Consider the following 27,885-nt stretch of genomic DNA (forward strand, 5'->3'; position numbering starts at 1 on the left):
GGGAAAGATAAAACACAAGGTCTGTATGTAACTATCTTCACTTCAGTTCAAATTGACTGAGTGTCATGCCTACTTTTCCTAGGTGTGTCATAGGTTTTTATGAATGTACTCAATTAATTTTTGATAAGCTTTAGACTTCATGTATTTGTAATTAATGTTTGTGAAATGGCTCCTTAAAGTTAACAAGTCAAACTGCAGTGCAGAGTGATTATAGCTTGGTGTAAAATTGGAGACTTAGCAGACCTTAGTACAAACTATCCACCATTTAAAGATGAGAGGTATAGAGGGGAATGAAACATCATTCAAAGAATATTAGATTGCCACATTGTATTGTTTTCTCTTATTTTCTTATATATCCTTTTTATCTCTATACATGACAGCCTGGATAGTTTCATCTAGACTAGCTTTGAGTCTACCAAGTCTATTTTAAACTGTGTCTTATGTATTTTCAGCTTCAAAAATTAAATCTTGTATTTCTAAATATACTGTTTATTCCTTTATAAATATATTCCATCATTTACAATCTCTTCACTATTCCTCATTTTTTATATATATTTTCTTTCTTTTAACATTTTATATTTGACATTTTTATGCTTCTAATAATTGTGATGTCTGAAGTTCTTGGGGATTTTGTAAACTATCTCTTTTGTGGTAGTTTGTCTTGTGTGTTTGGTGATTTTTGATTACTCATTTGTATTTGTTTGAAAATAACCCATGAGAGCTGGGGAGAAAACTGTCCTTACCTAAAATTAGCACCTTTATGAGTCTTTCCTTAATGTAGGTCCCTTGGTATTTCCCTGCAGAACCCCAGGGCCCCTGAAGTGGCCCTGTGGATAAAAAGCACAGTTTTATAGCATTAAACTTTTTCTTTTTCTTTTTTCTTTTTCTCCATTTCTTTGGCAAAGGCAGATGGATATTTGGAATATTTTTACACTTTTTCTGAGCTAAGAATGAATTCAAAGTATGAATCTGCAGAAATGGTAACACCTGGTGCATCTGTTCTGACTTATGCTCAGAATAATATATATCTTGAGGTCAAGGTACCAACCGAAGGGAGGGGGCCGGGGGAAGGGGAGAAATGATCCAAACATTGTATGCACACATGAATAAAAGAAAAAAAAAAGGCACCAACTCAAGTAGGTATTAGGATATGTAGAATGGCATCAAAAATTGCCAACTTCTCAACAGTATAAATATTTTCATTTTTTAAATATTTTGAAACACAGAATATAATGTCATTTTCCAAATTAGGATATTTAAAAGGAGAAAAATATATCATAAAAAGTCTAAAAGTTTTTGTAAGGAATCTAAAAGCCTAATTAAATTTGAGAGTGTAATTTTGAAATGAATTTCAACTCTCTTCTTATCTATCCATACCAGAACACTATTTTTTGAAGGTGTATGGTAATAGAAAAGTTAATGGGTAAAATTTATGAAGAATGTCTAAGTTTTTTTTCCTACTTTCATCTCTATGATTTACTTCTCATGTTTCCCTGGATATGTTGCAATTATTCTGTGCCCTAGGTTTCTCCAGTAAAAAGGCATGCCTCTTTTGCAAAAGCAGTACCTCTCCTGAGGAAATAACAAGATTGTAAGAAAATTGATGTAACATGTTATGTTAGGATTTTCTGGAACTTAAAATGACATAATATGGAAAAATTTTATTATAATTTTATATAAAATCAATTATTTAGAATAAAACATCAGACTTTAATTATAATAATATCCATTGTATATACCAAGATATAAGGAGTAAAAATTACAAGCCAAGTAAGTATCACCATCACAGCTGAGAATGGTGACAATAAAAGTAGTCATTGTATTGTCCCAAGTCTTTTGAACTTTCAGGAATTTGGGAAATTATTTTCTTCCATAGTCTCTTAATCTGTGAACTTTTTGTTATTTTTTTAATTCAGCAAAACACACATCAGGAAAACGTGACAAAAAACTGAGCTTTCACATTTTCATCATTGGTTTTCTCACACTTGACTCATTGATACTATACACCTTTACATTTCTGTTGCTCTAAAACTACTTTATTTCCTGTATCTGCTTTAAAAATCTCAAATACTTATTCACTGAAAGGTAGTGCTTGACCTGAACACAAATGATCTCTTCAGGCTCTAACATACATTCCAATCCCAGCTTCATACTTAATGTCTCATCTTCAAGGCTAAATGTAATGGGATTTCAAGGAATAATTTCATGGTCAATGGGACTAGCATACTAGCATTCTTGAAAGTGTTTAAGATTTATTTATTTATGTTACTCTAAAGTAAGCAAAACATTGCAAAATGTTTCAATTCTTTCAATTTAATTATAGTTGAATCCTCATAAATGTTCGATAATAATTTTTAAAAGTAAAGCTGTGTGTCTTATGAATATATAAAGTATTCATTTCTGTACATTTTGAGACTGGTATTCTGAAATTTGTAGTAAAGAAGATTTACAAATGTGCAGTGTTTTTTCCATCATGTTCATGTAATTTGATTGTACAGCTTGGATGTAGCAAACACAAGTATCTTGAAAACTAAAAACAAACACATTAAAAGCCATTTACTTAAATTTCACACATAGCCTCAAATTTACATATGTATGTATATGCTTACTATACACACACATGTATATTTATACATACAAATTTGAAGTCATAAATACAATGTATGTATATGTGTATGCAATTGTCATATACTTAGCTGATCTGTTTTAAAATTTTGATTATTTTAAAAACTGATCACAACATACAATATATCCTTAATTTTGATATACAAAAACATGTTTATACTTACAGCATGAAGTGGCAGGATAGTGAATCATAATTTTCCTCATAAAAATATAAACATTTAAACTAATTACATTAATTAATGAAAGTAAAATAGTTTTAAATGAGAATATGCTATATTTCTCAATGTTCTCATTAATTATACAGTTGTCAATGTATTTGCTTGTAACATATGTTCATGTAGGTATCAAATAGCCGGATAACTAATACTTGAGATGAGGGCTCATTAACAAACATCTAATGAGTAGAACATCATTGACAAATAGTGGTCTACAGTATATATTATTTTTATTTTCCTGGGGTGTATTTACTTATAAAAGCTGAATGTGTATTACTGCAATATATTGGAAGTGGTTTTGAGTAATCAAAACAAGAGTGTATTGTATTCAAGATATTTTACATGTTAAGCCAATATTACTGCACTCTACTTACTTGAAGTGTCTAAATTAATAATTACAAATGCCAACAATACTGTCAAAATTACTGAGTTCTCTAGAATTTTGCTTTTTCATCTGATGTGGATAGCTAGAAGTCCATGTAATACTACTCTCTATTGCTTTTTAACCATCTTGTGTGTTTGGGAGTGTCTGTATTCTACCGTGTGGCTGGGACCACCTAAAAGCCTTTATCTTCCACCTACATGAGTAGGAAAAAAATGTTCTTTATTATCCCTTGTTTATGTTGATATACTTAATTCTTATAAATGAATTGGACCCTAAACTAAAAGACTTTATAACATTTTTGAGTCTGGTTTCAAATACTTTTGCTGTTTGTCTCTTTTAATTTTTCTCCCAATTTACGGTTTTAACCACATGTATTTTTCCTTAGTATGCATTTACCTAAACAGAAATTGTATATGCTTTCTGTATAATAATAAATATAATCAACTTTCTTCCATAATTTTTATAATTTTTCATAATAAAAGCCTTACATTTTACAGCATTTTACAGTTTATGCATACTTCAGGTCATCATTTCATACTTCAGGTCTTTGAAATAGAGAAGACTGTCATTAATTTCACTATAATTATGAAGATAAAGTTTAGAGAATCACAATGGGATTAAGGACTCAGCAAAACATTCCTGAATTGAGCTTCTAATCTACATTTTGTAACAACAGCTTGGAGATGATAATTCCTAGGATGGGCACTGATACGAAAAGAGCCAAAGCCCAGGAACATTCCATAATAAATAATTGAAATTTTAATTGACAATTGACATCACATCTCTATAATAAAAGTAAAATGTGGTAAATATTCAGATCAGATAGTTCAGCTGAATACTCTTCCCTTAGGCACTAAAAATCCTTCTTCCAATAAAAATTAGTTTGCTAACTATATGCATATACACATATAGACACATTTGCACCATTGGTCAGTATTAGATATTCTAGTCATACTTTCTAACAACCATTTAGCAAGTGACAACATACTAGCATTAGCTGGGTGATATTAGACTCATTTGTTAGGATTGATTCAGACTTCCTTCTCAGTGTCTGCATACACACAATCATGTCGCTTTAGTTATATTCTGAACCAGTAGAAGTTAGCATAATGTTGAAAAAGTGTCAGAATTGCACACATGCTGCCTTCTCTTGCTGAAAAAATTATCTCCAGAATTATATTTCACAATACTTGTCCAATCACTGCCTCTCATACCTCCCTTCTTTTTAGGGACTTATTTCACTTTCCTGAAAAAAATTTTCAATTACATTCAAAATACAAATGCTACTAATTTTTTTTACTCTTTATTATATCTATTTAGCTAATGGGAATATATTAGCTTTCCTTGCCAAGTTTTCATACACCATCATATATACACACAAAGCACATTGTTAATAAGTAAAAATAACTGCATATGTCAGAATGAATAAACACAGACTAGCAGAAAAGTAAACTGACTCGTCTATTATCATATATAGTTTTCCTGTCTCCAGCCATCTCTGACCAGAAAGAGATGAGACTGAGATGAAGCTTTCATCAACTTTAATTCAATTAGATCAACTATAAATAAACCTTTAAATGTTGACTTAAAAACAATTAGGATAATAAAAACAGTTTGTAACTCAATATATGTCAAGTTAATTTGACAATTTAAAGATTACTATTTACAGCCAGTGCTTAAAGACTAAAACGTTGACACTGGGTCCTTTTGCCTCTTACAATAATGGTCAAAGTAATTTATTTTAAGGTCCTTTAGATCTCATATTTGAATGTAAATGCTAACAGTCAATTGGCATTTGCATTTCTTTGAATATGTGTATCATATCACAAATACTGATACCTTATACAACTATCCCGTCTGCATGAGAGTAATTGCCTATGTCTGTTCTTCATCCAAGGTAGTAAATGTAATTGTGTTTGAAGTTAAAATAATTTAAAACATTCTGAGAGGGCAAAGTGAAAAGGCAGCTATCATCACCAAAACACTAATACTTCTTGTATATATGTGTCGTCTAAACTCAACTGCAGTCGGCCCCAGCAGAGCTTCACGGCAAAGAAAAGTTTACCAAGCCCGTCTAGTAACTGCTGAGTGATCTACTTGTTGCCTCCACATGCCTAATTTTTTCTCTATGACTCCTTCTGGATTTTAGTCTGCAGCTGATCTTGGATTATTGCTTTAAGAGAGAGACTGACTGCTAATCAAGATAATAACTTACGCTTGATTTGTGAAAGTCTGATTTCTTGGTAAGGATTGGTTTTCTTACTTTAAACTGGTTTAAAATTATTCAAATATAACAATTCATAATATTTGCTTGCATTCATTTCCTTGGCACGGAAAGTAACAAGTGTCATGAAATTCATTTACTAAGAAACTAAATTGATCACAGAAGTCATTGCTTTGTAAACCATAAGATGGTTTTTTTTGGGGGGAGTACTTCTTTATGGAGAAATGAAAAATATTTAAACTTAGTGAATTCCTGAATTTTTGTCTGAACTAGAAATTGTTAAATCATTGCTTCTGAAAATGAAGTGGATTCTCTCTTTTCTTACATGTAGTTCCAAGGATTAACTGTAAGAAAAATCATTCCTTTATGCATCTCTCTCTTTAGCAATAAGATATAACATAAATCCTTTTCATATCATTATTTGATATTCTACTCATTCATACTATACCTATAATCATGAGTTTTTGTTAATAAAGTAATTTAAGAAGTAAAGTGGTAATAAATGTTATCCAGAAAGAAAGAGCAGTATTTCTGATTATCACAGAGGACTAAATAGCACCAGCATACCTGACATTAACCTACCAGAGTAGGATCACTGTAAGTGGAATTGGAAAGAGATGTGGGTAATTAGATGTTGGGAGCTGGTTCTGGCTATTTCCAGTCCAATGCTGAATTTAAATGACAAAATAATATATATTTACACAAATTATTTTTGAAGAATCTTTCAACTCATTTTAAGATTGACTTAATCAATCAACTAATCCAATCTCTGCTTTTAAAACAAAGCTTCCCTCTCAAGTATTATGTCAGAAAATTGCATGTACAATTAGATTTTAGAAGAAAAAAGAAAGCTAGAATAAAGGAAATCACCACTCTTATAACTAAGCTTAGAGCACATCATAAAAATTCTGTCTACAGTAGGGACTTTCCTTCAGTTATCTCAAGCAATGGAAAAATACTATTGAGTTAAGTTCAATAATGTATTAATATGATATTTTACACATGAATAGAAACGTAATATATGCAAGATTTTAAGTCATTAGTTGGAGTCTTTTTTCAATCTATTACTGACAAATAAGGAAAAATGCATATATTTTAAAAAGAGCAAAAGTGTGATGTTTGATGCAATGTTCCTTTCCTAAAATATAGCCAAACCCTCATTTTGAATATGTGCAAACATCAGCAGTTTTGACAACATAATCCAAATGTACTAAACTATTTTATCTTCTACTAGACAACAAGTAGATTATTACAAACCTGTTTCCTCAGCACCTTGCTGATTTAGCATCTATATAATTTCTGCATCACACTCTGATTTTTATTGAACTAAGTGTACTATTTTTTTATTTGAGAAATTTTGCAAGTGTGACTAAAAGTTATTAACAGGATTATTTACTCTGTTATAAAATTGTTGTATATATATATGCAAATTAGTGCAGCAAGAAGCATATCTAGCTCATCATGAAATGTCTAAAATCATTCAAATTAAAGAACTGTTTGCAGATAATCAAATTTATTAAATTATTTATTCTTGTGAAGCTGAAGGCCACTTTCACATACTTCATTTCTGAACGTGAACTGGAAGTTTACCGAATCCTACATAGTTTCTCTTCACGTAATCCACATATGAATATTCTGGTTCCATTGTCTGCTTTCAGAAAGAAACATTTTTAGAACACTATTTTCTACACAGTGTTTACTATCTATATGTAGATTTATTAGGAGCTCAACAATGAATTATTTTCATAAGAAGAAAGTAAGGGAAAATAAATCCATTCTTAATTATATGCACATTAAACTAGTATAATCTAGGAAAAATAAGTAGAAATATTATTTTGGTTAAAAAAGTCTTCTGTTTCTGAGATATTCATCTCAATCTTGAAAACATGTGAACACTTGCGATTTCCCTCTCCCTTTGGCACATCTGAACCACTAGAGAAATCATACATCACTCAGTTCTCGAGGGTCACGTTTGCATCATGATTTAAAGATAGGTTTGAAATTTATGACATTATAGTTTTAAAATATATTTTAAAATTCAGTCTTTTACTCAACATGGTTGCTGCAAAAGAGGTTGGGAAACCAAATCTTGGAAGTCTTTGAAGCAAATAAAACTCAAGACCTTGGAAAATAAATCTTGCATCAAAGAAAATCTCAATTGTCTTTGAAGTCTTTCTGAAATACAAATATTTTATTCCAGTGGTTTTGTACATTCTAATGGCTCAGAAGAACAATTTGTATGTCCTTGTAGCTGTGCTCCTCTTTGAGATGTGAACTGAGATGGGGCTCAATTGCTGTACTATTTTTTCCCCATTTATTATATACTTCATCTCCTTCATGTAGCTCAAGCTGGAGAAAAACCAGCATGTTCTGATGAGTTTAATACTACCAGGCAGTAAGATGGACCTGAATTTAGTGGAGATTGGAGCTCCAAAATAAATATAACACTATGTGTCAAATAAAAAATGAAAAGATATTCTCCTGTACAAATCAGAAGAGATAGTAAAAATCAACGAATAGACAGCAACTTTTTTCTTAACATACCTACACAAGCATCTCAAAACTATTCCAAACTTGAAGAATCATTTACCTTTCTCTTATTTGAAATACTTCATATAATTTATTGGCAAAACAATGGTTTATGCTGCCTTAAATCAAATTTCACTGGTTTTTATTGGAGGGTTTTCATTTGAGAAAGATCTTCTGAAAATTTATATATTGCTAAATTAAATATTTTTTGCTAACCCACAGCAATAAAATTCTGCTGAATTCTATCACATAGCAAGCTAAAAGCATCACCACAAATTAAATTTGTCCCTAGTTTTGATATGCAAGAAATTCTGGATTTTCAATGGCATATCCTGTTGTATTCTCACTGACAGTACCATGAAGGTACATACAGGGCATCCTTGGCTCACTGACATCCCGGGCACTGCTTACTCATAGAGGTTAGGTGCCTTTGCAGGTATATGAGAGTTGCTATCTATTCACAAACCACTGAGCATTTCTTTTTATCAAAAAACCTTCAAATGCTCAGAGTCTGCGGTCAGTGCAGTCCCTTGGATAAGTCTAACACAGATATCCTTCACCAAGGCAGAAATCTAAACAGTTAAAAATGGAGGAATATTTACAACCACTTTTTCCCAGCAAGTGGAGTTCTTGCTTTCTATATGTAGTATAGTTTTTTGCTGTTACTTTTTCTTCAGTACATTTTAAGTTAAGGTTTCAAGGCTATGAGTACAAACTCTCTTGCCCAGTTCCATACATGTCTGCCAGTCGTTTGAAGCGAGGTCCCCAGTCACTTAGGTAGTCATAATTCTGATCAGAGTTTGAGCTGATGGAATCTAAAGAACTGAGTGATTCAGCAACTGAGCCATTTCCTTCAAATGCATATGTCTGCAAAGAATCATAGGGGGGAGCACCTGGATCCACATCAGCTTCTTTCAGTCTCTCCCAAATAAATTCCCGAAAAATGACATTATCTGGGATGCTTTTAAAAGTTGGTCGACTCAAGAACTGAATTTCTGGAGTCACATCCCTCCTGGTCTTGGTGTCTCGAATGACGTTGAGGTTTCTCAGTGCTGCCATGTCAAAGGCTTCAGTGTCTTCCTCTCCCCCACCCTCATCATCATATCTAACGATGTTTTCTCTAATATCTCTCTCTTCATCAAAAATGAGGGGCTCTTTTTTCCTTCTTCTCATAGTGACGATAAGGAGGATCAACACTAAAATGAGACAGCAAAAGGAAAATTTCAGTAAACTTGTGAAACATGGTAAAATTGGGCCTATGATGTTGACTCGTAGATTTTCTTCTCTTTACAGGGAAATGAATTGGCTTCCTACTGACATGGGAAATCACAGCAGTAGATGTGCTAAAATGGCCTTAAAATAGAACACTTTCAAACATCAAGAAACCTTTTTCTGCACCTATTCAGGATTGATGTCTTGCTCTAACCTCCAAAGTATTTGACAGAACAAATTGAAGGGCCAGTTCAAGATAAATATAATAATTTTCAAAGCCATGCAACACAAAGGGATTTTTTTGAACTCCTTAATTGCTGGAGAGGCAAAATGGCATTCATAAATGTTTTGTGTCTAATTTAACAACTGCAATTTCAGAAGGAAATAGATTACAGTACTTGGTCAGGTTCTTTGAAGAAATGTCTGGTCCTTGTCTCTGAAATTCAGCTATTGAATAAAATTCAGCATGTCAAGCCATATACAAAGATTAAAAGTTTCTCTATAATGAATTGAGCCCTACTTTTATATATGAGAATCGTGAACTTGGTCTTTGAGCATTACACCTAGAGACAGAATACAGGTTGTGAGTCTTTCAGGATCAGTCAAAGACAGATTTGAGAAATGAATCACCCCTTTAATTCTTATACATACAAAATTAGTGTTAAATCAGGATGCATGTGGGTGCACTGGAAAGCAAAAAGAAATAACTGGATACTCTTTGATGTTAAACAGAGTACAAACTGTATTTTAAATTAAAATATATTAATAAGAAGGATGCTTCACTGGCTGAAACTGACTCCCCGAAGGAAAACATACTGTATTTCATAGCTTCCATAACTAAGTTAAAATAAGGTCAGAAAGGTATTCTTGAATTTTGAAATCCAAAATATAAAAACAATGAGTTATGTTTGATTAGGTGTAAAAATAAACTATCTTTTAGCGATTTTTACTACACTGGTCTAAGTTTTTTTTCTTTTGGATACCTAAGGCCCAAAGTACACACGAAGTGGATTATTGCTTGGTATACATTGCTCTTTATGAGTCATGGGGGCTGAGACTGTAGAGCATTTGCCCGCAGGTATGAGGCCTGAGTTGAATTCCCAGTACCACAGAAAACAAGAATAAATAAGCATAAAAAGGAGTCCTCAGGATGTTTATACTGAAAGTATATTATGGTATTCATATTTAACATTAAAAATAGAACTAGAAATAAAAATGGAAACTCAAGGGCACACATGCAATCCAATGTAATCATATGCAGTAACAAGGCATATTTCATCCTCTATTTCATTCTACTTTCAAAAGTTGAAAAACACTAACTGCTTATTTAATTTTAATTAAAATCAATTTATTAAGTGCTATGAAAACTATACACTTTCTTAAGTATTTATCTGTACTTTCTTTTCTACCACCAACAGAAATGTGATGAAATTTTTATTGAAGAGCTCTGGAAATACTTGTGAAAACTATTGTTTTGTTGTTACTCTGTTTTGTTTTGTTGTGACATTTTCCTTTTCTTTCCCATTGACTCTGGCCTGTTGTTCATCTCAAAAGCTTTAACCTTTTTGTACAGCCTACAGTGTACGTACCTTTCTGAGCTTCTATATATTCTTCTTATCTTAGGATGGCACAAATATATGCTTATTTTCTTTATACCGCCCACTTATTGCAGTTGCATGTCCTGAACAGGCTCCATCAAAAGGGAAGACATGTACCTGAAAATCCACCCCCTGTTCTCATTAGTAGCTTGACATTTAGTCCCTTCATTTCTTCACAGGCTATGGCAGAATACTTCAAGCAGAAGGGGCTTTAGCTTTGGTGTCAAGAAGTCTTACACATATCAGCTGGAACAAGAAACTTTAACTGATCCTACCTACAAGTGATAACAACCAACCTCAATGTTCATAGGCTGGAATAAAGGGATAAAGATATTTGGAAATGACATAAAGCAGAGGTAGCAGAGTTCTAGGAAATTTTAATTATGTAACACAGACGTTTTCATTGTTATCTTCTGTCCTGTCTGGAACATTAATTCAAACCTCCTTGAAAATACTGTGTTTTCCTTTAACTAAGAAAAAGCAAATAAGAGGACTAGATAATAAGCAAAGCAGAAGGTGTACCAGTTATATGGCTAGGCTTGCATACTCAAGGATGAGTGGGAGACAGAAACTTGATGAGTGAGAAATGAAGGTCTATACAGACCTTATTTAAACAATACAGAACACACTGTTTAACTTGTACAATTCTCTGGGTATTTCCCCATTCCATGCTTGTCTGAAACACATAAAACAATGTCTGTAGGCAGTGTGGTTAAGTGCTATAACTAGGGATGGATAGCAATCCACACTGGTAAGCATTCAAGACTTTTGAATTTCCTACACCACCACAAACTTAGAAGTACAGAAGGTAATGGTGAAATGAAGCCTGAAGAGCACAAGTAGCAATTGCTCATTCAAAGAAAGATATGGCAGTAAATTTTATGACAAGTAAAAGAATAAAACAAAATTTTTAATTTACATACTAATTATAGTTTCTGCAACTTTTCACATAGACTCTTCAAAAAAAATAATTACAAAAAAAGAAAGTAAAACCTAATACAAATTCTCAGAAACCAGATGAAGGTAGAGAATGAAGAGATGAGTATGAGAGAATACTATTGGGTTTGATATGTGCTGGCTGGTAAAAGTGAGAAACAGAAGGAGGGTGTCCAACTGAGAGCAAAAGCGTGTAGGGAATCCACCTTTCTACATGAACATCTACATGGACACAAGACTGAGGTTGTGAAGAGGATAGAAGCTGTGTAATAATGAGATGCTCTTTACATTTAAATCATTGTCTAAGAAGGCAAAGCATTTCAAATTTTTCAATTCTTTCTTATGTATTATTATAATGATCTCTGCCTTGAATACATATTAATTAACTGGTTCTTATATTCTACTTAAAATTAATTTCAAGCTATTGGTAAATTTTCCCTGTCATTAAAGTCTTCAGTAGAAATAAAATCAAGATTATCCATGGTCTAACATATACAGGCACAACACACTACAAGGATAACAATATCTTGTGGAATTTTCCTTATTTTCCAATCTTACTCAAAGCTAAGAAAACTCGGAAGTGTTTTCAAAGGTTAGATAATTTAACATTTCAATGACTTGGGAGAATATTAATTTCTAACTACTTGAGCACATATAAAAATAAAATCTAACCTTTACATAGAACCAGTATCAACTGTTCTCCAGAGACTATAGAGGTAATCCATGTATTAAGAATATATTCTGTCTAAGTTAGCACAAGAATTTCATCTTTTGTCCCATAGACTATACTTCTGAACAGAAACAGAAGAAAATATTTAGTCCAGTTGATTTTACTGGGTTGGTTGTTCATGAATTTGTACACTGATTTAGCAAAATCATTTTACAATTTATTATAAGAAATAAATATGATGATGTAAGGTTATGCACAGAATTAGAGATACTACATTTCCTTATAAAACTTACACTTAAATGGGGCAGGACAGAAATTAATGAAGTTACAAATTAATTTAAAAATACAATTGTGGATATTATAGATTATTCCAAATGAAGGAATGCATAGATAGATAGATATAGATATATAGTCATTAACTAAGGATTACTAAGGCTGAAAGCTGAGAAGTGGGTGGAGATGTAACATGGATTAAAATTCTTGGCAAAGAGAACATAGTGGTCAGAGTTTTGAGACCAGTGTGGCCACAGGACAAAGAAAGATTGGAGAATAAGGTTGGACAAATAGAGGACAAACATGCTTTAAGGACTGCATACCATTATTAGGTTTGTTTTAAAAATCATTCTTCTGTACTAAGAATAGGAAGTGGGAAAGAGCAGATGTGAGAAACAAGTTACAGTGTTGTGAAATAGTAAAAGCATAATGCTGACCGAAATTTCCTGTTTTAGATTCGGTTTTTATGACATTCAATACAACATTTTCTGAGTGTCCCAGTGTGTAAAAAATAGTACTAGATACTGGCAAAATTATAACAACAGTGAGTAAGCAGTTCAAACATTGTAGGTTATGTATACTTAGATGAATAAATTGTAGTACATTTCACTGTAAGAACAGGTGTGCGTAGGTGCAGAGAAGCATAACTTATTTTCTCCAAACCAAGCAAAATTAAAGGAAAAGATGCAGAAAATTATAGAATTGCAAAACATACACCACCTAAAAATTAGTGGGATTCTTTATTCTCAACTACACTATGGTCTGTGGCAGAAAAATACCTAGATATTTAAGCTGGAACATGATTTTTACTATGTACCTTTAAAGTACTTTAGTTATATGGTCCTAACCTTCTTGAGGAGGCTGTAGCATTATTGATCTCTGGAAATAAAAAATGCTTTTCTTCCAATACATATATTTCTATCATCAAGTTTCATGTCTTTTTTACAGAATTCTTGAGTCATGGAGAGTTTCTCTCTAGCCATTTGTTGTGTAGTCTCAGCAGTTCCTGAGTTCACCACTCATGGTCATTGTGAATCCCTTGCTCTAAATTTCTATGATTGCAAATATCGCAATTCTGAACATTCAGTTTAGACACCCTAAACTAAGCAGAATTCTGCAGATGGGAGTTGATGGCAACAAAATGATACCACTGTTAAATAAGAGCACTTACATCAAAGTGAAACCATTTCTCTTCACTTATATTTATAACAAGTCAAATAGTGAGCTGGTGTTCTTTAAAAATCACTCAGTGACATCATGACTACCATAGCAGTTATTTTCCATCCTACAATAATATTTTTAAAAACAATCAGATTGGAAGACTTTCTGCACATACCTATTATATACCATGGCAAGTTTAACCCATTGTTTAGTGATGGTCTCAAAAGTTTTATGCCTGATTATCACTCAATTTAATAATAGCTTTTAACGAGCACTGACTTGTAAAACTGTGAACCCTATAAAGGTTATGATCTTGTTCCCTACAGATTTATCCTAAGAAGAATGAAAATATGTAATAATGAATATGCACTTAGTATTTTTTTGATAAATTAATTAATAAAGCACCCTGGCTATGGATGTAAAGATAGTTGTTTCAACAACTTGGTTATGTTTGTACATTAAAATAAGTTAGATATCATATAATGCATTAAATTATATAGTAGTATAAAATGCGAGGTAAATATACAAGGGAAAATGTTTATGTCCAACCAAGATGCTCAGAGAAAGTCTCGTGGAAAGAACTGCACTTGAGCTACACCTTGACAGATAAGCGAGACTTCACTGAAAAACAGCTTCTTTTCTCTGGTCACTATGAACAAGTATACTTTCTAAATAGGGATGAAAATAGTTATCTAAATATTCTGTTTGACAGGATTGTCACTAACTGTATGTGGACATTGGACACTTGACATGCAGTTCTGAATTGACATGTGTTCTAGGTATAAAGTAAATGAGTTGGTATAGGTTTAATTGATTAAAAAAGTAAAATTAATTTCATTGATTTGTACTGAAATGATGATATTCTGTACATATGTTACTTAAAATAAATTGTTAGCATATTTTTCAAGTCTGTTTATTTTTACTTGTGTTAAGAAAGCTATTTGGAAATTTAAAATTATATAAGTGCTTGAAATCAATGACAATCAATTTATTTTGGATGGCTGATCTGAACAAGTGAGTAAAAATGCTGGAAAAATCTTAATTGCATATGGTCCTAAGTTTTCATTAATTTTTATTTCCAAAATAAATATTTAATGGAGAAACAGCTGTTGTAATTGTAATTATTATTTTACCTAAAAGAGGTACTTTAAAAATTAATGTAAATGGAAAATCTAAATAAGCCATATATAATTTATTCCATTCTATATAAAATATGATGTTTTATAATTTATTAAATAATGATCCACACTGATGTGCAAGCAGAACTTTCAACAGCTTTCTATTTTTCAACGTTCATTCTTCTTTGTGTTGATTTACATATAATTCACTAAAATCTATGTTTCTCTACTGGACACTAATTAAGTTTCATTAATTTTCTATTGATTTTTAAACTGTATTTGAATTTTATTGGCTTCATATCTGAACTAAACATGATGAAGAAGCATTCTGTCACCACTCTTCTCAGGGTCATTTTCAAACCCTCTCCACTATCCTCTCAGGCACCACTCCACTAGACCTCCACATCCTCCCTCATCAAAACCAGAGAGACTATCAACTGCAAACAGTTTCCTGAAAATTTCCAATCAATGGTTTTCTTTTTTGAAAAATAACTCTACTCCATAGTCCTAAATTCAGATATCCTGAATGCTCTTAAAGCAGCAAAATCTAGTTTTACCTTATTTCTCAGAAACTAAGATGACCAATGACTTTCATGTTTTTCCAAATCCAATGGTGACTTAGAGCTGTTTGTTTTCATAGAATTACCTGCTTTTTCTGACACAAGTAGAACAGAAGTTCACCCAGCAAACAAAAAGTGGGTCAGCTACCTTGAACTCATGGAATAAAACAGAGTAAGAGCTTCTGGCAGCCAGTTTAGGAAAAAGAAGATGATTTATTCTCTCCTTCCTAGCCATGGTTGTATACTTACTACTCTCAGACTCTCAAGATGCCTTTATATTTGAGCAAATCAAGCAAACAAATTTACTTATGTGTGTGTGTTTACAAACTCTAATACATACGAATAGGAATAACTGTATGGTACAGCAGAGGACAGTAAATGTGAAGGTTGCTTAATTTAATCATAGTGGGGAGAACGTTCTTCTAGAAGAGAAAACACTGAAAATGGGCCATGAAGGATAATACGAACTGAAAGGGATGCAGATTCATATGGAAGGTTCCCAAAGAACATTTCAGAGAAAGAAAAGGGTGGTACATTTGAAAATAATGGAAAGAAAAGTGAATTCCATCTTGAGTGAGTAGAGGTTCAGACAGCCTAGTACTTAAGAGTGGTGAGCAGATGGCAGAACATGCCTTGCTTGTGGGCCAGAAGAAATAGGCCAGCTTTATTTAAATATACTTAATATTTTCTGAAGTGTTTCAACAAAGAAATAAAGTAATTTTTTAAAACAATGAAATGGTAGGAAGAACACAGGAGTGTTGGTTGTGATGAGGAAAAGGTTGTCATCAGAAGTGACAGCCACCCTAAGTTCTGAAGGAAAAAATAGATGTCATTTGTCATTTCCTCTCCATCAATGTGCAGTGGAATCAGAGATACATGCAGATTCCCAGTAACAAAAGTCAACATTTTAACTTACTCTTTGAGCATACTCTAATAGTTACATTCACAAAGATATAGATTTATAAAGGTTATAGTCCAAATGTGTGACTGAGATAAATTTGATATCAACTATCATATTTTAAGTTGATAGCAAATAAGGTATCATTGGTATCTCTATCTTTAGTCATACAGTTCTGATTTTTCTTGAGAATGTGTATATTTCAATGGCTATTAACATGAAAGTATTAAAAACTTTCACCAGTGCCATATTCATTATCTATTAAAGTTGAAGCGATAAACTAATTCTCAGAAAAATGTCCTAAAAGAGTTGGATCTTAGGGAAAAAAGGAAAATGAGGATCCAGGGGAGATTGCACTTATGAATAAAGACAAAATAAAATGTTCTTTTCCACCACTGAGTACACTAAGATCATTTATGGTTCATTTAGCATACATGTATGGAATAGCCATCTTCATGTCATATCAGCGATTTATGAAGTGCTACATATAATGATAGGATAATGTTCAGTCCTTGTTTTCAAAAGCAATAGTTTAACAAATGAGGCCAAAAAATTATGCCTTGCTGGCATAATCACGGCTATGATGGATGCTCTAAGACTGCCGTGCCACAGGTACTATGGAACCCTGGGGAGCAGCACCCAAGCTGAACTCAGAAGTCAAGAAAGGGAAGCTTACATATAAAAAGGAGAATTCTGTAAAGAAGTATTCTGGGCAAAAGGACAAAAGTAGGTTAGAACATGTAAAAACAAAAAACATAAACAACATGAGTTTGAGAGAAAACAACTCATGTAATTTGGTCATGGTATACTGTGTAAATGAAGAGGAACAGGTTGAACTAGAAAGGAGAAGACTGAGCTCATGGTATCTGTGATTTCATTGTGTAGAAACTGAAATATCATTGAAACAGTATTTTAATTTGGGGTACATAATAACCACATTTGTCTTAAAAAAGCTTATTCCATCTTAGTACTGACTGGTTACATTTGATAGAGAAGTGTGGGGCAGTTGCCGTAATTGAGAATAGAAAATATAGGCCCTCAACATCCAAACTAGAGATTTCTAAATCATGTACAAAAATTAGATAATTAGTTTCACGGCTGAAGACAGAGAAAAGTGTAATTGTAACTGAAATGTGTCTTTTCTATCCTCTAAACAACTATCATAAACTTCTCTTTTGTATGCATGCTAGATAGGTTTCATTTGAAACCAGAAATGGTGGCATACACCTGTAATCTTAGCACTTGAGAGGCTAAGGCAAGAAGATTGTGAGTTTGAGGGCAGTCCTGACTCTGTCTCAAACAAACAATCAAAGAAAACAATGATTTCATTCTCAGTTAAGACAGAGAAAACTGTTCTAGGTCCAGTGAATGTTTTGGTTGCACCAAAATATAACCTCAAATTTAACATACACAATTGCATGTGTCTTTCTCAAGTTCAAAAGTAATTAGAGGATACGAAAAGTTAGACAGTCAGAATTAATCAAGGAAGTGAATCCGTTATGTGAAACAGATCAAAGACACTGCCATCTCTGGTCTGGCAGCCTCCAGGTTTGTGATACTCAAGGACCCTTATGTATCTCTGAGTCACAGAGGAATTTCATATTGGAATTCACACGTGGAAAAATACCTTTTCAACATGACATTTATATTGCAGTCTTACTTGTGTTTCAGTCTTGATTCTAACACTCTTTTACCCTGTAACTTTTTTTTTATAAACTCTAGGCTACAGTTTTCCCTTAGAAAAAGAGCATATAAAAATAATTGTTGTCGAGTAAATTCTGATAAGAAATTAAAAACTGCCTTGCTAATAGTATGAGCTTATGAGATGCAATTTTTTTAATCCATTCTGTTTCATGCTTATTTGAAAGACAAACACATTTGCTATCATAAATTAGCTAACTGTAACTCGTCCATTATTATCTCTAGGACAAGCAAGTGAATATTCTATTGTTAGATCATGATGAAAATCATTTTCACATAGTGCTTCCATTATTATTTTCAGCAATTTGTTATTTTTTTTCACATTATCAATGTTTACCATCACTTATAAATCTAGGAAAACACTTTCCTATTGAGCGAAATTGTGAGTGGCCACAGTAACAGGAGTCCAAATATAGTTCAGATTTGGTAGGTCAGGAAAGCAAAATGAAAAGACAGATGATAGCTAAATGTCAAACAGCCTATCCTAGACACTTTGGAAGAGAGAATTCTGTACAGTGAATGGTGAGTTGCTGTAAACACCTTATTAAACCGGAATTTATGAAGCTGAGCCAGTCTAACTAATCCCAATTATGTGTGAAGAGCAAAGGCCTGGAAGAAATGATACAGGACTTCAATTACTTGGAACTTAAGTCTGAGTAAGGAAAAGAGCACAATTTAATTTAACAAATTATGTGGTAGCTTTAGTGAGTGGGTAAAAGTTTCCTTGTACATTGAAACAGAATTTAATTGTCATATTTTCCAAGTAGATATCCAATATTTAATATTGAAATCTTTTTAAACCAAAGCAGTTGAAATTCTTTCTCTTGATTCCTTAAAATCATACCCAAGTTATAATTTAATGTGTCAGTAATTCATATAAATTTTTCTTCAAAGTGCTTTTAGTCTGGTGGTAAAATAACTATGTATGTCAAAAAGTATGAATTTAACTATGATAAAATACACAAATAAATTGGTGTTGGTGCTAGGTCATGGGTCACAATTTTTATTCAAGCGTCAGAATACTAGTGCATCTTGCAATATATTAATGAATATTTTCCACATGAAAAACAATTGAGGCACCTGTTTGATTACTATATCATGAAATTTGAATTTCATGATTCTTCCATCCAAGTTGTATTCAGTTTAAAGGAAACCAATTATAATTTTTGGATCATCTCTCTAATTTAGAAAATTTAGGTGCAAATAAATTGCAGCGTGGTGAAAGCAACAGAATGAGAGCTAAATCAGAAAATTATTCACCTATAAAGTTAGAAAAATACAGATGGAGGTGAATGTTGACAAATCCAACTTCAGGTAAAATGCATCTCGAGTCCTGAGAAATAAAAAACTATATGCGAGTAATGATATTTATATTTTCACGGTTTATTTATTTTGTGGATTAACCAGAAATCGGTGACTATAAATAAGGAGACCTCGCATCCTATCCCATTGTAGCCTCTAACACATTAGATGAACTCTGGCAAATACTGAACCTAGCTAGTGTCTGTTTATCCCTCTGTAAAGTAGGAGGTTTGGGCCCAGATTGATTTCTGGGATGCTTTCCAGGGTTAACATTCTGGAACTTCAGTGTATCACTTTCTGTCAAGTTATAAGTCACTTTAATTTGTCACATAACTGGAAGAGAAATTTAACATGTAGCAAAGTGTGCTTCTTTTTTAGGACTCTGAAGCCTGGTGGCTTCTTGAGTTTCATCCTTAATTGAACTTGAATCTCAGGTTCTTCCTTACCATTCCCAGCTCCTCCTCTTCATTTTTATGTAGCCATATTTGTTTGAAAAGATGTGAGTTATGAATTCCCCTACTAGTGTCTGAAAACAAGATTCACATCACTTGTTGAGGTGTTGAAAAGAATGAGCCATTTGGGCACTCAAAATCAGGCTGTGAACTTCATCACACCCACTGTGAATACTCAGTTTCACTGGCTTCAGCCCCTACCTTGTGAAAATCCAGTTCACAATAGTGAAGACACAAACAAAAGGAGTACAAAAAGCCCTGCTTATCTGATATCACCATGTTAGGAAATAAACTACAAAGAGATTACAATTTTGAGCTGAAATGTTAGCATTTGAAAGCACTGGCTACTATAAAGCATCACTATAGAAACAGAAGCTTGAAGGCAAAAGTCCCTGTTTCAAAACTATTTCTGTACAATAAAGCTCTGTTTTTCTTATGCTTTTGTAGACTTGTAGGAACTTTCAAAAGTGAGTAAAATTTGAGGCACAAAATTTGACCCTTACAAATTCAAGAGGCATTCCTAATTGCTTAATACATAAAACATGCTTGATTTAACAAAAACAATAGTTATACCTGATTTTGACAAAATCTCCCAAGCCTATATGCTCACACATATGCACTTAAATACATTAAAACCAAGAACGAAGTCTAATGAATTCTATTTTAGTTATTTTCAATAACAGTTTGATAATTCTTAATTATCATCTTCAAGAACCTCAACTGCAAAGAGCTCCAAAGTTAGAGCTGACAATCTTTATGACAAGTGAAAGAAAAATTCACCAAACAGGTTTTGAAAAATCAAAACTGAACTCACTATTGGCAACAGTTAAATTTGGGGAGTACAGTTTCATCTTACTTTTGTAAGTACATTTTTTTTAATGTACTGGGTTTTGATTTAGAGCCTTAGGCTTACCAGGCAGGCGCTCAGCATGGGAGATACCACATTAGCCCTGTTTTGTGCTGGGTTTTTCTGAAATAGGGTCTCACAGACTGGCTTGGCTTTGAATTCGGACCTTCCTGATCTCTGCCTCTTGAGTAGCTACAATTACAGGTATGAGCCCCCGGCCTCCAGTTTTTTAAGTACTTTTTAATGTATACGATTTGTGACAAACTAGTCCAGTTGAAAAATGTTCCACACACCATCTACTCTCATCTCATTTTTTTGAGTCTGTACGTTCAAGTTAAAGACATCGCCATTTTAAATATGAAAGGAATTTAAAAATCTTCTGTAGGTTATTCTGCTAGTATAAAGTAAATACGTAATTTACATGGAACCCAATAGAGCAATAAAAACATGTTCACAATTTTTCTGATAAAATTTTTTTCAAATTTACTCTGGTCCCTTTATTCTAATCAGACTGTAACTGGGAGTTACTTGTCATTTCTCATGAATTTCTGAAGTTTTTGCCGCTTGTATGAAGCTCTTTGGAAAAAATAGTTTAATTATTTTCTAGATGTATTTGTTTAGCTGAAGTTATTGGAGATACTACCTTCCATTTTTATGAGACAATTTACAATGTATTAGTAACTAGGTCTTAGCTTGGTTAATAGAGTGAGGGTTTTTGCTTCATCAATAGCCCTTAAAGTAGACTGAATGTTCACTATGTGGTAGGCACTCTGTTCTTCACATGAATTATCTCATTTAATTCTCACAACTTTATGAGAGTCATGCTATTACTTGCCCCTTTTAGATTAAGATGCTAGCTATTGAGAAACTACTAATATTCCCCTTGTGAAAAACTAGTGTGTGTTGAAGGCTTTACCCAGCTCAACAAATCTTGCTTTTAAACATCATACAATTCTAACTTCCCTTGTAAATGCTTTTATAAACATATGTTATAAATGGATTCACTAATTCCATTACACTCCAACAAAGTACAGTACAATCTCAGGTCAATGTTAATTCCTTGCTGTCCTTGGTGAAGGAAGTTATACTCTGAAGGAGAAAGCTGACTGGAATAAACCCATCACCCAATGCCATCTTGGAAGTGTCCCAATTTTTAAAAGGATCTGCATAATCTCTTATAAAACTGCAATTCTAATGCAAGCTATAAATACAGCTTAAGCAAATAAAATAATCATGGAAAAATACAATTATGTTAACCATTCTTAGGAAACTATAATGTTGGTATGGCTGAGATTTCAATCTTTTGAAATTTGCAAATAATTTAGGACATCCAACTTTAAAAAAGCTGACTATAAAGTCATAATTTCTAAAATAAGCATATTATCAAAACAATATAGAAGACATTCTTTGCAGGCTAGAGTATCTAGACTAAAGTATTTGAGAGCAAAGAAATGAGAGAAGTTAAATTTAAAATGAAAGTCTTGGAAAACATCAATATTGAGAAGAAGCTATATACCTTCATTTTTGTCTTAAAAATGAAATTGATATTATTTTATTCTGGTTATATTTTAAACACACATTGGTCAGTGTGGCCATCTGGTGAATGTTACTTAGTGATCAAAACACCATTCATAGAATTTGGCATAAGTTCTCAAGATGGTACAGTAGCCTGGCATGGTGGTACATGTTTGCAATCCCAACTATGCTGGATGGAGGTCAGCCCCATCAAAAACCTATCATGCTATCTGAAAATTAATCTAAAAACAAAAAGGGCCTGAGATATGGCTATGGTGGTAGAGTCCCAGGGCCTTGAGTTCAAATCCCAGTACCACAAAAAAGTGTGTGTGTGTGTGTGTGTGTGTGTGTATATATATATATATATATATATATATATATATATATATATACTGTAAAGGAACAGAGAAGAAAATAGGAAGGCTGTCTGTGGAGCATGGTGCTCGTGACAGCACCTACCCAGTAGCGTCAGGATGCAGGCGAGTATTGCTATCAGGGCTCCTGTGCTGAGGCCAGCAGGTAAGGCGTAGGCCTCTGCATTGCAGGTCTGGGCGATGCCTTCAGCATCACAGTCACAGACACGGATGGTGAGGGTGTTGGTGCTGCTGAGTGAGGGAGAGCCACTGTCCACAATGAAAATTGGTAGATAGTAAACGGATTGCTCCTGTCTCCGAAAACCATTTCTCCTCGTTAGTATTGAAGCTGTGTTGTCTAGGGTAAAGAAAACAAATATGTGACAAGATTTCTCATGCAATTAGTCTTTCCAAACTTCAAGTCACTCTGTTTACTTCGATCCCTTCATTAGAAAAAGGTGTGGAAAAGGTTAGACCAAAAAGAATTAACCTAGAAGGTAACACCCACGCACAGGAAATCAATGTGAGTCAATGCCCTGTATAGCTATCCTTATCTCAACCAGCAAAAACCCTTGTTCCTTCCTATTATTGCTTATACTCTCTCTACAACAAAATTAGAAATAAGGGCAAAATAGTTTCTGCTGGGTATTGAGGGGGGAGAGAGGGAGGGGGCGGAGTGGGTGGTAAGGAAGGGGGTGGGGGCAGGGCAGAGAAATGACCCAAGCCTTGTATGCACATATGAATAATAAAAGAAAAATGGAAAAAAAAAAAAAAGAAAAAGGTGTGGAATTACATTCATTTACTCAATTCTCATTGAGTCCTTTGGGACAGAAAGACATAATTTCAATGCAATGATTTTAAGGTACTTATGTCTTTGTAAACTTAAAAAACAGTTGTGTTTAAAAACTGAATATGGAAATTTTTGTGTATCACTTATCTTGTTAAATGCAACTTTGTAAACATTACCTATGATACATCCTTTTACTATAAATTTCAAATCATACAGATATACAGAAGATGTTGAAAGTTAACAAGTTAAATATTTTTGCAGAATTATCATAAAACATAGACAGAATTTTTGATCCATCCTTTTTTTGGCAAGTTCCAAGCTCAATACAGAAAAAGTAAAATAAGCCACTGCAGTTTTATTTGCATTAAGTATACATTCATATGTCACTTAACACGAGGCTATATTCTAAGCAATGCGTCAGCCCATCTCATCATTGTGTTAATATCATGGGCTGTTATATAATGTAAGATGTCACTAAGTGATACAAACTTATGAGCCCATGATCAAATGATATTAGGCAAAGAATTACTGAACACAGATACTCAGAGATGAATTATTATATAACTCTAAAAATTATATATTGGTATTTATACTTTTTCAAACTTCATGTATATAAACATTTTCTCAATGGTAGATAGATTACTGTCAGTGTTTAATTTATATTTGATATTCATTCATCTAAAAAGTTATACTAACCAGGAAGATTTAAAAAGTTATCAACTAGAGGAGATGAACCAGTTGGGGTTATAATACATACATACATGGAAATACAAGGAAACTCCCTGTATAGCTACCTTTATCACAAACAAGCAAATATGTCATTTTTTCTTTCTTCTAGAAAATTGGAGAATAGGAGGGTGGAGCAGGTCCTGCCCAGGGGGAAGGTGGTACCAGTGAGTGGGGGAGGTGGCAGGGAAAGGGGGTAGGAGGGTGAATATGGTGCAAAACCTGTGTACACGTGCATGTAAATGCAAAAATAGTACCTGTTGAAACTAGTCTAGGAATGAGGGAAAGGGGGGATAAAGGAGAGCAGTTGAGGAGGTGAATTCAAGTATGATATATTTGATATATTGCAAGGACTTTTGTAAATGCTATAATGCAACCACACCCAGCACAAGAATAAAAAAAAAGCAATCAAGTAATTTATATAACTTGGATTTCTGTATCAGAAAATAGATTGTTAATCTGTTAGGAGTTTTTTCAACTAGTTTGTCTTAATTAAATAGTTAGGAAATTTATATGATTCTTAATTATAGTAATTAATGAAAATATAATGCAAAAGAAAAGAAATCAGGACATCCAATGTGTATGTGTATGTGAAATATATATAATACAGTAAAAAATGTATGTGAAATAGTCAAAAAAGATAATTTATCCAAGGTTAGCCTGAAAGAATTAATAATATTCTAGCAAAAGAGAAAGTTGACATCATTTCTTACTCAAGCAGCACCAGTGAACTCATATTAGACTGGAGCAAAGGTATTAACTATGAACAGGAATAAAAATACTCGAATATCATATTTCACTGGTGGATTTTTATGTAAAGATATTTTTATTTTAAAATATATTTATTTGAATAGGTATTCACTGAAAAAATACATATGGAACTGTTCAGGGATATTATTTGAGCATGGTCCTATAAAATTAACAATAATTTACATGATACATGCATTGATAATTCAATACAAAACCAAAAAGTTGTTGGCTTTTAATCTAACATGACTGACATCAAAAGAGTATACAAACACACATGCTGGATTGAGGAGCACAAGCTGGAAAATGAGTAAATGATGTTTAGGAGAGAGATAAAGTTCATGAGGATATTTATTCTCTAGGAAGAAAGAGAATGTAAGAACTTATTTTCTCCCATACTTTTGTCTCCCTTTCAGGTACAGGTAGAGCTTTGGGCCGGATGTAGCTGACACAGGGACATTTTCAAATGCGAAGCAGTATAGATGTCTTCTACATCCAGATAGTTTTGTGCTCACACTGTACAACAATCACGATGGTATTGGATGATGACACATGGGACATATTCACACTTTTTTGGTGAGGGTCATGTATTCCCCTATCTGCATTTGTACTAGGTAACTGTAAGAACCAAGAATGATGTTTTCCAACTATGATTAAGTCAGAGAGTCTGGGATTACCCACATATAGAAAGCTCTTCTTTTATATTACTAAAGGGACAGCAGAGTGTTCTCATTAAGTGTAGAGTCGTATCAGGAAAAATTACTACTTTCAGATTGAATTTTTGAGGCCATGTTTCAATTTTTTTCACTAAGGAAAGTAGTGGCCTCAGACAAATACATCATAATACCTATTTTCTGAAAGCAAGTCTTTTCAGGTAAGACAGTATGTAACCAGCAAATTTATTTTTACCTTTTTCCTGAAACCTGATGCACAGAACAACCTAGAATATAAATTTGTAACTAGATAACATACGAACAAATTCTAATAGTTCCTTTAAAAGGTCTTATAATTATCAATATATATATTATTACACAAAACTAGAATCTACTTATAAGTATTTGTAAAAATGTTTCTATAATAGCATTTAGGAAATTGCTAAGAGTTATTAATTTTGAAAGAGAAATGCAAACTTGGAAAGAGAGCACTTTCTTTTATTAGTGTAATTATGTTTAGTTTTAGCATCATGAATATATTATTAATATTGTTTGCATGGATTACTTTTATTTTCATCCAAAAATAGATGAATAACTGATCTTATTAATATTGAAAGTATTAAATCAAGACATTTTTTAAAATTTACAATGGATAAAGTCCAAGGATTTTCCTATGCCTCAAGTTGTGTCTAAATAATATATCTCTTATAAAGGCCCTCAACATATTAGATCATTTGAATGAAAAACTTGGTACACAAATAAGGAGGCAAGCTGTCTAGAAAAAAAGAAAGAGAGAAATAGGTTTAAATTTCCCATTTGGCTTTAGGCCTAAAATGATTTAAATAACAGCTTCTCCTTACTGACAGGAAATCCATAGATAAAAATTACTTTAGGGGTTCATTGCCCTTTAATTAATGTCCTTGCTTTTTTTTTTTTTTTCTTTTTAATCCATAGTCAGCATTCTTAAGGAAGAAACAGTACTTGCTTAGGATCTATATTTGCTGCCTCCAATAGTGACAGTGACACCTTACCTTTGTTATCTTTCAATGAAAAGTTGTGGTTAATCGTTGCATCTGTTGTTAAACTGAAGTAAAAGTGGTGTCCATTGGATGGTTCATCTTTATCTACAGCGCTGATTTTCTGGATAACCTAGAGATTGAGAATGTACAAGGCATGTTGATCTGCTCTGCTAAAATTTCTGAGGCAGGAAAGGGTGATTTTTACACCTTCTAACAAATACTTTTCTTTCTGAGTGAGCTGGGCAAGTGGATCAGGTGTGCCAATATATACCCAATCTAAAAAGTGCTCTTGAAAACAAATCATGTCTTACAAAGAACATATTTGAACTTATGTTTGTGAACTTCAGAAATAAGCCGTACAAATTGATTAGACATCCCAATAAACATCACAAGACACTGAACAATGTGGAAAAACAAGCCAAACTAAGACTGAACTGCACTTAATTCTTAGAACTTCAAGGTACCTAAACTCTGCCGTGAAATGTGAGGAAACAGCCAATCAAGCTTAATATGCTAAATTTCTCATTAAAGGAATCTAAGCCCTTAACCATTTAACAGGGTGTCTACACTGTTACCTTTTTTTCCCCAGGAATTTCTGTCACCCAATTAAAACAAAATTTGAAAGTTCCTTAATATTCGTTTGTACCACACATCAAAGTGGTAGCTTTGCTGAAACAACCTGATTATATGTTATGCTAGTGCTGGAAGATTTCAAAGGCAGTAGATATTTTTAAAGAAATCACAAACAAGGAATAAGGTGTTTGAGCAGTCTTACCTGCCCTGGTTGGGCATTTTCACATACGGTGGTTTCATAGTCCATGGCAAATTCAGGGGCATTGTCATTAATGTCAAGTATAGTGATGGCCACATAGCCTCTTCCGACCTGAGATGGATTCTCTAAAAAATAAGAAAATGTGTTATAATTTACTGTGATATGAAAGCTGTTACTGTGCTGCTATTTTACACAAGAAACTTACATGAAAAACAGGCAAAACAATCTTATATGGAAAATCACGTAAAAATATTTCTATCTCTAAAACATAAGTCTCAAATGAAATTTAGAATGATAATTCCACTTTATTTAATCAGAACTACACGTATTTATAAATATATACACACATGTGCACATATATGGGATATATATATGTATATATGATATATGTATATATGATGCACCTATCTATATGTATGTATGTTGACACATATGAATATGTGTGCATAGGCATGCGTAGTATATAGTATCTATTATAGTTCCTGATAAGGACATTTTGAAAAAAGGATTAACAACAAACTATGCATGAAATTCAGTATTTTTGAGGCTACAGTTCATACTTGTCTGAACAAAAATCATATTATATACACATGTGTTTTATATG

At 32.9% G+C, this 27,885-nt stretch overlaps 1 protein-coding gene across 1 annotated transcript in view; it reads right to left on the minus strand.

Moving 5' to 3' along the window:
• Positions 1-1,751: 1,751 nt before the first annotated feature.
• Cdh7 (cadherin 7) overlaps positions 1,752-27,885 on the minus strand; it is a 126,549-nt gene continuing 100,415 nt past the window's right edge. Inside the window, exons 9-12 of the mRNA XM_074069667.1 lie at positions 27,285-27,406; positions 26,522-26,639; positions 22,681-22,932; positions 1,752-9,174 (exon numbers count right to left, since the gene is read on the minus strand). Of these exons, the coding sequence (XP_073925768.1) occupies positions 8,681-9,174; positions 22,681-22,932; positions 26,522-26,639; positions 27,285-27,406 (986 nt within the window). The 3' untranslated portion in view covers positions 1,752-8,680. The remainder of the gene's footprint in view (positions 9,175-22,680; positions 22,933-26,521; positions 26,640-27,284; positions 27,407-27,885) is intronic.

The sequence above is a fragment of the Castor canadensis genome, chromosome 4 (assembly GCF_047511655.1).
Source record: "Castor canadensis chromosome 4, mCasCan1.hap1v2, whole genome shotgun sequence".
NCBI classification, from domain to species: domain Eukaryota; kingdom Metazoa; phylum Chordata; class Mammalia; order Rodentia; family Castoridae; genus Castor; species Castor canadensis.